This window comes from Eptesicus fuscus, chromosome 7 (assembly GCF_027574615.1).
Source record: "Eptesicus fuscus isolate TK198812 chromosome 7, DD_ASM_mEF_20220401, whole genome shotgun sequence".
In the NCBI taxonomy this organism is placed as follows: domain Eukaryota; kingdom Metazoa; phylum Chordata; class Mammalia; order Chiroptera; family Vespertilionidae; genus Eptesicus; species Eptesicus fuscus.
In genome coordinates this window covers 93,042,478-93,055,651 of record NC_072479.1, presented here as the reverse complement: position 1 = coordinate 93,055,651, position 13,174 = coordinate 93,042,478, and the positions used below count along the sequence as shown (strand labels likewise).

The following is a 13,174-nucleotide window of genomic DNA, read 5'->3' as shown; positions in this document are numbered from 1 at the left end:
TTCGTGTAAGATGGGAGTGGAAAACAAGTGACTGCCTTTAGCCCTGTTTGACTTTAAATTTTAAACACCATAGAGTACTCTGATAAAGATAACATTTTTTTAAAAAGACAAAAAGGAACAGGGAAGAAGGAAAATATGCAGTTACTAAAAAAAATTAAAAATAAAAAAGCCAGATAAAGGACACTCACTGGGCAGGAAGGAACAGAGCTGGTATGTGTACAAAGACTTTTTTTTTCTTTAAGACAAAGGATTATATTATTAAAGACTAAAGGGAAAATGAGAGAACAGATACAGAGATGGGTTTCCATGAAGTATTCAAGGAGTGGCAAATGTTTGATGGGAGTGAGAGGAAAGGGATAAAATAAACTCAGGATTTGATGAGAAAGATTTCTACTTCATTCCATCAGGATCTATTCTGTAGCAATGAAATCAATTCGCAACAACCCAACAATGCAAAGTGTTAGAGAAACTATTTTCTATGCTTCAAATTCACATGAAAGTCTCTGAAACTGCCTCCCCCTCCCCCAATTTTACCACATGGTTTTTTAACTCCCAAAAGGATTATTAACCCTTTGCACTCGCTTGCTTTTTTCTCGATTCCTTTATTCTAATACTAACCGTGTCGAGTCACACTCGACATCCGAGTGCAAAAGGTTAAAAAACAAGTTGGTTCCTGGAACTAATATAACACTGAATGTCAACTGTAATTAAAAAATAAAAACAATTTAAATGCCTTAGCATATGGAATAAAATTTATCTGTGAACTAAAATTAGAATCATTTAAAATATATACATATATGAATACAAACATGCAATACATACTCTGTTCCTTTAAAAAAAAGCAAATAAAAATCACAGGATTTTACATTTATTTTACTATAACTGATTTAAAACAAAACAAATGGAAACATAGTATCTTCCTCACCTGCTCAAATTGCTTCATAGCAAACATGACTTCAGAAAAGTCCAAAATTAAACGTCTTTCAAATTGGCTCTCAAAAGTCTGTGAACCATAAATAAAAAAATTTTAATATAAGTACACAGGGAGTACTTTCCCCATTCCTGGAAAAAACAAACAAACAAACAAAAACTTCCAAAATGTTCAAGGTCCTCCACTTGCAAGCAGAAAGTGGTGGGAAGCTCAACACGAGTTAATACAGTCACTCGAGGTGAAAAGAACTTGACTGCCGAGTCTGCGGCTGTGAGAGGGGCACACCCAGTGGGCGACAAAGGCAGAGGCCCCCTCGGAAAGCAGCTGGAGTAATTCTGTCCCCTGCAACTTACACAGACGTGACGGGCTCTGCGTTCCTAGTGATGACACAGGGCTCTGCCAGAGCTGCTGATTCTCTCCAGCTACAGAGAATTACAGAGGAGCCAGCAGCACGATTTAAACTTTCCTCTGTACTTTCTACTGTGCACATGAAGCTAGGAAGAACCTAACTGATCTATTTTCAATCCCACTTCCCTCCAATCCATCTTCTAAACTCACTCAAATGCAAATTTCATCAAATCATTTCCCTGCTTAGTTTTTCCAGGTCCCTCCAACACTTGCAGGATAACATCCAACCTAACTTTTCAAAGCCAAGCAGAGCCTTGCTGACATGACGTACATTACACTTCCTCATGTGTCCATGTGCCTCAACGGCATACATTTTTTAACACAGCTTTGCTGTTTCCTCTCCTAGAGTTTTCAACCCCTCCTCTGACGGGCAGACGGCTATTAACCTTCAAGGTCTATCCCAAATACAAGTCCTTTGAAAAGCAATCTCCGTCCCTCAACCCCAGACAAAACTAACCATTATGTTTCTATATGACATCAATAGATTAGTTTGACAAATTGTAATGACTAACTCTCAGAGCACCATTCCCTATCAAAAATCATAGGCACCATAGTGTCCTCTGTGAAATCTAGTCCATACCCAGTGCAATGTAGGCTATATATAGTTGGTGAACATTTGCCAAACAGATTTAGCTTTTATCACACTATCTTTTCCTTAGGATGGGAATTTCATCATCCAGCTGCCCCCACACACCCACTTTTGCTCAGTAATCAATTGATGTTACTAGGATTCGGGAAGAAGCATGCAATTCAAAGATTATTAAGATTATAAATTCCCAGAAGGCAGAGCCTTTGCCATGATTCATTTATACTCCCCAGGAGGCTTGTGCAATGATAAACATATTATTAACCACTCAATTAAGCTGAAGTAAATTACTTTTTCTATAGTTTCTTTGATGAGGGTCTCTGGCAAGGCAACATTTTCACCTAGGATCAGAGCAGAAATTACATCCAAGAGGGTCTCCCGGCAAGATGTGGAGAGATGGGCTATTTGTAATGTTTGAGACAATACCTAAAAGTAAAAGAAAAAACAATGTGTACTTAGCAATCAGCTTTTAATGATAAACTCTAAGCAAATTAATTTGAGAACTCACTTTACAAACATCAATAGGCTTGGTTATCTTTGATCCATTCCCATGTTTTACAAGTATCAGATATGTTTCTAACAACCTTTTAATCTGTTCAGAACTTTCACCACAGTTAGTTTGGGTTACTTTTGTATGTAGATCCAGGAGTGACTCCTGCAAACAAAAAATTCTAATTTAAAAGAGAGAATATTTAACAGAGAGAATAACTATAAAATATCCAACTGATCTGTTAACCAAATAATGAAAATATTGTGTGAAGCATTCAAAAATTTCACTTACTTTTGCTCTGAGAAAAAAAGGGACACATTTACTGGGAGTCACTAAGGACAATAACAGCTAACATTTCTGAGTACATGGTTGTTAAGCTCCTCATAAGTATTTCCTCACAATCCACATGGCAACCATGAAGGAGAAAAAAAATGATTACCCCACTTACTAGATGAAAAGATAGGGGAACAGAGACATAAATAACTTTCCCAGGTCATCCTAAATAATAAAAGGCTAATATGCAAATTGTCCCCTCGACCAGGAGTTCGACTGGGAGTTTGACCAGGGGGTAGGGTCAGCCGGCCAACCTCCCACGTCCCCTCACCCCACAGGCTGGGCCAATCACCGGATGGGGCAGGCCAGCCAGACCCCACCAGTGCACAAATTTGTGCATCGGGCTTCTAGTACTAACAATAAGCGACAAGGCCAAGATTTAAATACAGGCAGTCTGGCTGAAAAGCTTGCTTTCTTAATCACTATGCCCTACTGCATCTCAAAGTATCAAATCAAAATAGTACAGGAGGTTGAGGGAAGGAAAATTCCAATAAGTGTATAAAAGTATAAGGGCAATTATAAAATACAGTTTCCAGGAGTGGTCTGCTAAACAAGCAAGAACAATCAACTCTTGGACTCCTTATTACATACGAGTCCTGAAAAATTAGAACTTACTTGCAAACATTCAAAAAATATACCAAAATGTTCCTTGTAGATGTAGAAAGCAGTGGATTTGGCCATGTTTTTTAGTGCTTCTCCAACTAAAATCCATGGCAGTTGAGTTTCTGTTTCAGTAACCGGTCCTAGCTTTTGCAAAATTAGCTTCACTGCCTGTGGGAATTCAAGAGTCATTAAAATAAACATGTAAACCTTCATTTTTAAGTATTACACTGTGATTTCCCACTCTGATTATATTAGTCACTTTAAAATTGAATCTAGGAATAATCAAGGATATTTGAGGGTTAACTGCCTTAAAAGGAATTTTCTAACTAGGATGGGAATTTCATCATCCAGCTGCCCCCACACACCCACTTTTGCTCATTAATCAATTGATGTTACTAGGATTCGGGATGAAGAAGAGAGCAATGATCTTGCAAGTAAAAATACCTAGTGATCCAGAGCCTACATTAGGTAAACACTGCTATCAAAGCCTTAATGCTCCCCATTTAATGCTACTTATTCTCGGCAGTCTTCTGTCCATCATTTCAGTAAACCTTTTCTGTTTTCTTTTCAACCCCTTTCACAGAGACTGAAAGTTTCCCTCCCGGCTATTTACCTTTCCTGTACAGGAGTGAAACATATTTCTCACTCCTTTGCACATTTCAAAGAGCAACTGTCCAACTCCTTCTACCTTTTCCGGATGTTCATCAAGATCAAGAAACATTAAATTGAAAAGTGAGTTTTTATCAGAGACCTAAAACAAAAATGTAAATGGAAAATTGTATTTAAAACACAAACATCCAAATAAAGAAATTTTACTCATTATTCTACAGATTTATATTTAACCCTTTGCACTCGCTTGCTTTTTTCTCGATTCCTGCTACTGATGCTAACCGTGTCGAGTCACACTCGACATCCGAGTGCAAAAGGTTAAATATAATTAGGACAAAATTCTAGGAACAGACACTTGTAATGATCTCAAACTACTATAATAGCATACTAACACTTATAACATCACATAAGAGTAATTCATTGGTATAAGGGATGTAACCAAGAAAAACTAGATAAGGGAACATTCTGTCTTTTATAGAAAATCATTTTATGAGTATAAAAAGACATTTAATATCAATGTTTTTGTTTTTAAAACCAATACAATTGACACTATGCAATCAGTTTCTTCCAGGAAATCCTTATAAAAATTCCTGTTAATCTCACTGTTCATGTATTTCCTGTCTTGAATTAGGTGGCACTTTTAAACACACATACACACACACAGACAGAGAATGAAAACTACCAAAAGCCTAAATAACAACAAAAGAATGACCCAAATTATTTCACATTAGTGAGAAGACTAAACCTATGGTGATATAAACTCAAAATACTTATGGGGTGTGTGTGTGTATACATAGATAGACACATATACACACACATATATAAACACATATACATATATATAATTATTCCATAATAACTACATTATAAAAGATATCAGGCTTTTGTACATCAGGTTCTTGAGAATTAATGAGCAATAAACATAAAATATCAGACTAACCTTTCTCATCAAAAAAGTAAAGCTTTCAGCAGCAAAATTTCTTATATGTAGTTTTTTATGAGCCAGGAGTGTACTATACATCCTATAAATGAGAAAAAAAAGTTTAATAATTATAATTTTAATAAAGATGAGCTAAATGCCAACTATATATCCAACTAACACTGAACTAGGTATGAAAGGAATATGTAGCAGGCATAAAACAAAAAGTTTAAAATCTCATTTGATTACCAAGACACCCACCCACATGCTGGAACAGAAGACTGTAGGTCACAGAAATTAAGAAGCAAGGATTGGTGGTACTGGACTTATAGGGAGGACTTCATAAAAAGTTGAAACTTGTAGTGAGCCCTGAACAAGAAGAATTCAGGTGAATACCAAAGTGCATATCACTAGAGATAAAAGCAAGATCAAAGACAGAGTTCGCAGAAATGATCATGGTCAAGAGATAACAAGGAGGCGTCTGCCAGTCGGGGCAGGCAGCTGCAGATAAAGCCTCCCAGTAAACAGGTGGCTCTGAACACCAAGCAGAAGAGTTTGGACTCTAGCTTACATTCATGTAGGCACTCCCTCTGTTACTTTACTCAGCACAACTCTATAGCGTAGGGAGTATTAATATGCCCATTCTACAGATAATGAAATTGAGGCCCAAAGCCTAATCAACCTGCTCAAGGTCAGAGAGTCGTGTAGCTATAACTAGTTATTTGTATAATCACTGCTTAAGTTGGTCTCCCTAATGACAGAAAGGCATATTTGCATATCCCTATTACCTAACGGTTCTGTGCTCATAGCAGGTACTAATATTGGCTGAAAAAGAAATGAATATTTTCAGAAAGACTCATTTGGCAGCAATATACGGGATGAAATAAAGGAAGGAAGAAGAGCCTGGCAAATAGAAAGCTGCTCAAGCCATACAAGCTTGGGAGAACAACGGCATGAAAGAGGTTGGTGATGGAGGGAATGGCAAAGGATGGACTCAAGAGATATTTCAAGAGTCCCTGCAATGGAACCAAAGACCTAACAGTGTCCACAAGGCCCTCTATGATCTGGCCGCCTAACTATCAGGATCCTGATATCACCTAATTGCTCTGCCTTAGACATGCCGCTCAACCACCCAGGCTTCCTTGTCCAGCCCCACGCAAGCCAGGCATGTGCCCAAGATGTTCTCTCCCTGCTAAAATGTAAACTTCGAAAGAAGAGCGATTTTGATCTGTCTTTTTGAGGCTATATCTTAAGTGCCTAACACACAGACAGTATTCAATTCAGTGAACTGACTGAGTGGGTAACAGAATGAAGAGGATCTGGAGTCCTTGGAGACACTAGTCGAAGATGCCTCTAAGGCACCAAATCTCAGTGATGGGAAGAATGATGGTGTCACCATTAGAAACGGGACAACCAAACAGGGCCTGGCATAAGGACATATTTACTGAACACATGAATGAACAAAACGAGTTGGCCTGAATGAGACTGTACTGACTTTGGTTTCAGTAATACTCAAGTGAAACTATCCAGGCCGTTGAAGATGTGATACTCAAAGCAAATAAATTTAGAACTAGAGAAATGACCTAGGAGACATAAAATTAACAGAACTCACGAAACCAAACAAACTATGTATCTCCCCCAAGATCTCGTAAGTTTTTAATAAAGTAATCTTGGTTTCTAATACATTTGACCAAAAGCTTCATAGATAAATAGTAAAGGCTGGAAAGTATTTCCTTCTCATTCTTTGTTCAAAGAAGAGTAGGGTGAAGGGAGGTGATACAAAAGCAAAATCTACAGTCTTAACCCATACCCACACCGATATGGTAGGGGAGAAGATTTAATCTATGTATTCATGTGGCAATTAAAGTATGTAGAAATAATCAGGACACCAAGTGGAAAATTCCATCAAGTCCCAGATTGAAATCAATTATGAACAATATCTCCCTTCTTTTAAACAAAAGCTACTATGAAATTCATTCTCTTTCCTTGTTCATAAATTTGCTCATAAATCCTGAGTGTCTCTTTTGGTTTATTAAGTATGATAAGCACTGGGGAAATGTAGATATTTAAGACCATGTCCTTGAACAGTTTACAGGTTTGTAGGGGATACTATTACATTATGAACAAACAATTATGAACAGAGGTTGTATAATGTAAGTGGTATGGAATGCCAAAGGGGCTGAGCACAAAGCTTCCATTTCTGGCCAAGGGGCCCCGCAATATTAGAGGAGGTTATGGAATCCAAGCCGGCTTTAATGGGGAGGGAGATATGAGTTCAATCGTTTGGATATGAGAAGGTCAGGTCAATGCAGACTGGCAAAGTGGACTGTGAACCACTTTGGCTAGAGAACCAACTTTATATAAGGAAATAATTGGGGACTGGGGTAGAAAAATAGTTTGGAGTCAGACCGAAGCCAGGGAAAAGGCAATTAAAGAACATACTAAAGTCAGGTAGCCATGTGGGCAGATATACATGACAGGTGTTAGGCTTGTTTTAACTAAATACAAATGAGAATCAGAAATTCTCTCCTGGTTGTCAGTACTCATTATATTGTGCCCTTGACCAAAATATAAAAACCTATAAAACTTAAAGGCTAAAAGTTCTCATTATTGCAAAGGATCATTCTATTTAGGGACCTCGAGCACACAGCTGTTTTCACAGAGGCAATCTTGAACATTGAACATGCATACATTGCTTTTGCTCGCAGAACTACTGCAGATGGGGAGCAGGACTGACTGCAAACAGGCATGAGAAATCTTTTGGAGATGATGGAAATGTTCTTAAACTGTATTGTGGCGATGCTTGCATAACTTTATTAACTTACCCAACAGCACTGAATTGTCAATAAAATATAATACAAATTAAAAGAAAAAAAAAAAAGAGAAAAAGATAAACCCTCTATTAGAGAGAAAAGGGTCACCTGTATATATTGGGCATGTCCTTCACCATGAGCCTCCACAGGTACTTGTAAAGATACGACAGCGAGGTGAAAGCCCATTCTAACAACTCAGTGTCCTGAGTCTCCAGGATTGAGGTGATAGTCAGAAAAAAATCCCGAAAATGTGGATAGAAGTCAGTCTGCAGATCTCGTGCCAGCTGTACAACCAAACTGGATTAACAATAAGAAAAGTAACATTTGTGAGACATATAGGCCAAAAAACAAATGCTGCAAGTCTATTTCATAAATTATAGTTAATCGCCTATGATGACAGGATTAATTAAACCTTCCGAATCAAATCTTGAGAGGTATAAAGTTTTTCATATTTCAAGAGTTCAGCAAAGACAAGGCTAACGCCAGAAGGTGCATTCCATCACAAATTATGGTCAACCATTCCCACTGTATCAAAGAAAAATTGGGCTCTCTTAAAAGTATGAAACAAAAGCAAAAAAATATATGCCTAAGATTCTGTTTTATGGCAATGCACTAGTATTCAGACTAACAGAAAAGGTAAATTCTTATTTTTCAACATCAGATCTAAGTCATTTGTAGCTATAAATACAACCATTCATAAAGTTCAGACAAATATCCATGAGCTTTCTCTCAACATGCTACTTACTCCAAAAGGGGTTGATAAGCAAAACTGTTCCTGATTTGCAGGTGAGTCTTCAAACTCTGAACTATCTCGTTTTGATGATAGACCAGCTGATTGAATGACTGGCATTTGTCAATAACTTCTTTATAAAATTTCCCTAGATGAAAAAAAAAAAAGGTTGTTTTTCTATCACACCATGATTTAGTTGTTTTGAACATATAAAGTGCAAATGACAGGTGAATAAAATAGAAACAAAGTAGGAAATACCAAAGTGTTCCGTAAGGTTCAATTCCCTCCATTTCAGCAGACCTTCAAAAAAGTAGGTTTCAACCTCCTGTCAAGATTAAAGCAACCCATTAATTATTTAATTCAAAGACAAACCATAATCAAAGTAAATAATAATAGTGACAGACAATGATGATGATAGTCAAGAATTAAACTTTTATTTCTTAAAAAAGGGCATTAGCTAACATACTTGAAAAGCATTCGGGTGTACAATAAGGAGAGATGCTTAATAAAACAAAGTTTTGTTGATTTGGTTGTAGCATATAATTCTCTAAAATCTATAAAACAGTCATACTAAGGAAAAAAAATTTTTTTCTGTTATTTTTTACACTTTTAGGCCCAAAAAATGCACTGACTCTTCATAGTTCTTTAATCTTAAAGGGAAGTAATCTGGCATTTCTTAGTAAAATGAAAACCAGGTATACCCTTTGACCCAGTAAGTCCTCCTTTGGAGATATTTCTTATAAAACTTGCAAAGATACAAGCATACAGATGTTTATTTAGCTTTATTGTAGTGGGGGAGAAAACATAAAACAGCCTATATATCCAACATAGGAAAATGACTGGAATAACTTGTGGTCTATACATACTAAGGTATATTATGTGGCAAAAAATGATCTATACTATATTGAACAAGAAGGATGTTGATGATATACTCCCCAAAGTGTTTTATAAAAGTTCCACAGCCAAGTGTACAGTAGGAATCAATTTTTCTTTTTTTAAAAAGACCTCTATAAACATTCGCACATATCTGTATGAGAGAAAAGCATGGAAGAATACACGTATACCAAACTGCCAGTATCAGTTTCCTCGGCAATAGGGGTAGAGGGCTGAGATAATACAATAGTCTAAGTTCATCACTACATTATTTAGCTTTTTAACATAATATATATTACTTTGTATTTTGAAAGGTAAGACCAATAAATTATTACCATACATGTGTATATATGTACATATATATATGTATAGAGAAAGAGACAGAGAAACAGAGAGAGGACAAATACATAAGCACATACACAAACAGCATGCTAGATCCTCCACATATATTACCACATATATTAAAAAAAGGGGGTAAATCTTTACATAGTGCCTTGGAAATCTTTAAAAAAATAAAAATGAAATAAAATCAATAGTTACGGAGACCAGAGAGGAAGAAAGAGAATCCAATTATATTCTGTTCCAGTGTCTCTTCAGGCAGAAGGGAAATACATCTAAACAGTTTAAAACCTTAAGGTAGAAGGCATTCCTAGCCTGGCACTGTGACGGGCACATGTCAACCACTGGTGATACACTGTGTCCCTGTCCCTTTGCAATGTGACTTGCAGCCCCTCCCCCAAGAGACAGAGTCTCTTTCCTCACCCTCTGAATCTGGCCTGGCCTCATGACCTGCTTGACCAATAACATGCAATGGAAATGATTCTGTGACTGCCAGAGCTAGGTTAAGGGGCTTCGTAGTTTCCGCTTTTGCTCTCTTGGAAAGATTCTGCCATTAAGAAAAGAAGCCTAGTCCAGCTTATTGGAGAACAAGAGACACTTGATTGAGGCCATTAAGCCCACCCAGGCCAGGATCCTATTCTAGGCTCTCTTCTCCACCAACTTAACATTCAATCCTTTAGGACTTTCAACCTCTCCTGTGACTTAAACTATAAACCAGGCATCCTCAAACTACGGCCCTAGGGCCACATGCGGGTGTTTTTGCCGTTTTGTTTTTTTACTTCAAAATAAGATATGTGCAGTGTGCATAGGAATTTGTTCATAGTTTTTTGTTTTTTTTAAACTATAGTCCGGCCCTCCAACGGTCTGAGGAACAGTGAACTGGCCCCCAGTTTAAAAAGTTTGAGGATCCCTGCTATAAACCATATGCTGAATGTTAAGTCAATAATTCCACCTCTGAAGTCACCAGACCCATACATCCAAATGTCTTTTGGATGGTCACAGGTATATCAAACTTCACCAGCCCAAAACAAAACGAACCCCATGCTCGTCTCCCTACAAATCGACCTTGATGAACAATATCCTCAATCACCTAGTTCAGTGGTCGGCAAACTCATTAGTCAACAGAGCGGCAGACTGTGGCTCGCGAGCCGCATGTGGCTCACAAACCGCGGTTTGCCGACCACTGACCCAGTTGTTGAAACCAAAAAACGTCCAATCCCTTCCTCCCTTCATATCCAGCAGGTCACAAGCCCTATTGACCCTACTTTTTTAATATATCTGGAATCTTTCCCTTCTCTCCATTTGACTGCTACTACCATAATCATTTCTTACGTAGGTAACTACCGAATCCTCACAACTGGTTACTCTGACTCCAGTCCTGCTCTTTCCTCCACACTGAAGCCAGAGAGATCTAAAGCTTAAACTTACCTTATCAACCTCATCATGTCACTCACTCCCCTGCCTTACAATCCTAGAATTCCCATAGCTTCAGGATAAAATCCTAACTTAGCTTGCCATATGAAGCCCTTTATGATCCTTGACTCTCTCACCAGGTACTCCCTTCCCCCATTCCAGTCACCATCGAACACACACACACACACACCCTACATGTTCCTTTATACAGGCTTCTCCCTCAGCATAAACAGACTTTCCTGTCCTCGTTGCCAAGCCAAAATCTACACAAACAACAAGACTAAAATCAGGTATCACTTTAACTACTTCATCTTTTTTTAAAAAATTTAAATTTATTTTTTATTGATTTCAGAGAGAGAGAGAAACATCAATGAGAGAGAATAACTAGTTGGCTGACTCCAACACCCCCCATACTGGGGGTCTAGTTTGCAACCCAGACATGTGCCCTGACCAGGAATCAAACCATGACCTCCTAGTTCATAGGTCGACGCTCAACCACTGAGCCACACCAGCCATGCTACTTTATCATTTTTTTACACTCCACCCTACAATCCCAAATAATTAAGGTTAGTCTCCCTTAACTATGAGTTCCCCAAGCATTATGTGCTTACCTAGAGAACATCATTTAACACACTGAATTCATACCGTGGAGATAAGGCATTCAAAGAGAGAGTGAGCAGAGTCCAACTACAGCCAAGTGATGAACAGTTAAGAACTGAGATCGGATTCCTAAGCTAAAAGCATGTTATGCTGGATCTTAAAAAGCCTGGCAGAGAATTAATTACTTGAAGCATCAAGATTTTTTTTGAGAGGTGTGATTGAGTTACATCATGGCTGGAAGTAGAAAATAATTATGTAGTCCTAGCCCCTTTTAATAAAAGGGGAAACTAAGCCCCAGGAAAGTGACCTCATAATTTCTTTAAAATTGTAGCTTCAGAATATGGATCTGCAACAGTTCTCAGAACGCATGCGGGACAGGGAGAGGCCAGGGTCACAGAAGCCACCTGAGTATCAAGTCAGTTGTCTAACACAGCATCACCCAACAGAACTTTCTGCAATGATGGAAATGTTTCATTTCTGCACTTGTCCAATAAGGTAGCAACTACCCACATATGACTACTGAGCATTTAAATTTTAAATTTAATTTAAATCTAATTTGCCATGCATGGCTATTGCATTAGGTCGAATGCATATCATGTTCATAAAGGAATGGCTTGAAAAACAATCTACTTCTAAGAGGAGAAACTGAAAATCTCACTATGAATACTTAGAAGACAGGTTAGTATGACATTCTCTTACCTCATCGTAGCTCGCAGTTCTGTCAATCCGGTGAATAATATCGATATTCACATTCCCCAATCGTTCAGCAAATGTTAGAAACTGCAAGGGAGGGAGGGAGCACATTTAAGATACATCATCATTTAATACTTACCAAGGTAAGCCTACTCAGGTACTATCGTTACAGATAATGGTACCCTTCACTTGCAATTTCAGACTTGTATTTCCCGTCAATCATAAAATGTATGACTGAGTTTTAAAACTAAAAGTAGATTATCACTGATGAATCGACAGTGTAAAAACAAACTGAAAGACACAGAACCTTAACCAAATGCACTGCGATACTATACAAAGGTCACAGAATACGTCTAGGAATATATTTGCGTAAGTTGTCAGTTGTGTCATTTCAAATAAAATTCCCATGCTAGGCTGTGGTGGACCTAAGTGAACGCTGGCGATGCGGCCTTGCTAGATAGACCGTTAGGTGTCCCAGGTACCCGGCTAAGTCGTTGCCATAACAGTGTTTTTAAGCCTATATAAACCTAGGCTGTACCATAATAAAGGGACTCTCAAGGGACAGAGAAAGTGGGGTAGCAGCCATGGGCTGGAAATCACTCCTAGTCTCCCCCCGGCCCGCCCCCTCATTTGGCCTTTTAAAGATAAAACGGCAGGCGAGAACAGCTCCTAAGGAATCACTCTGTCCGAGGGAGCGGAACTCCGGACAGAAGGGGATCCCCAAGCACTCCAGACCCCACAAACGACGGGCGCAATTAGCGGCCAGGCTTCTTTCTCCACCCCATGTTTACTACACGCGGAGCGTCGCCCTCTTTTGCTGGAGCCTCCGGGCAA

General features: G+C 38.4%; 1 protein-coding gene across 1 annotated transcript in view; it reads right to left on the bottom strand.

Annotated features, from left to right (window-relative positions):
- UTP20 (UTP20 small subunit processome component) overlaps window positions 1-13,174 on the bottom strand; it is a 90,494-nt gene that overhangs the window by 77,072 nt on the left and 248 nt on the right. Inside the window, exons 2-11 of the mRNA XM_054719406.1 lie at window positions 12,347-12,427; window positions 8,681-8,747; window positions 8,438-8,570; window positions 7,801-7,989; window positions 4,901-4,982; window positions 3,965-4,102; window positions 3,364-3,519; window positions 2,434-2,580; window positions 2,217-2,351; window positions 926-1,003 (exon numbers count right to left, since the gene is read on the bottom strand). Of these exons, the coding sequence (XP_054575381.1) occupies window positions 926-1,003; window positions 2,217-2,351; window positions 2,434-2,580; window positions 3,364-3,519; window positions 3,965-4,102; window positions 4,901-4,982; window positions 7,801-7,989; window positions 8,438-8,570; window positions 8,681-8,747; window positions 12,347-12,427 (1,206 nt within the window). The remainder of the gene's footprint in view (window positions 1-925; window positions 1,004-2,216; window positions 2,352-2,433; window positions 2,581-3,363; window positions 3,520-3,964; window positions 4,103-4,900; window positions 4,983-7,800; window positions 7,990-8,437; window positions 8,571-8,680; window positions 8,748-12,346; window positions 12,428-13,174) is intronic.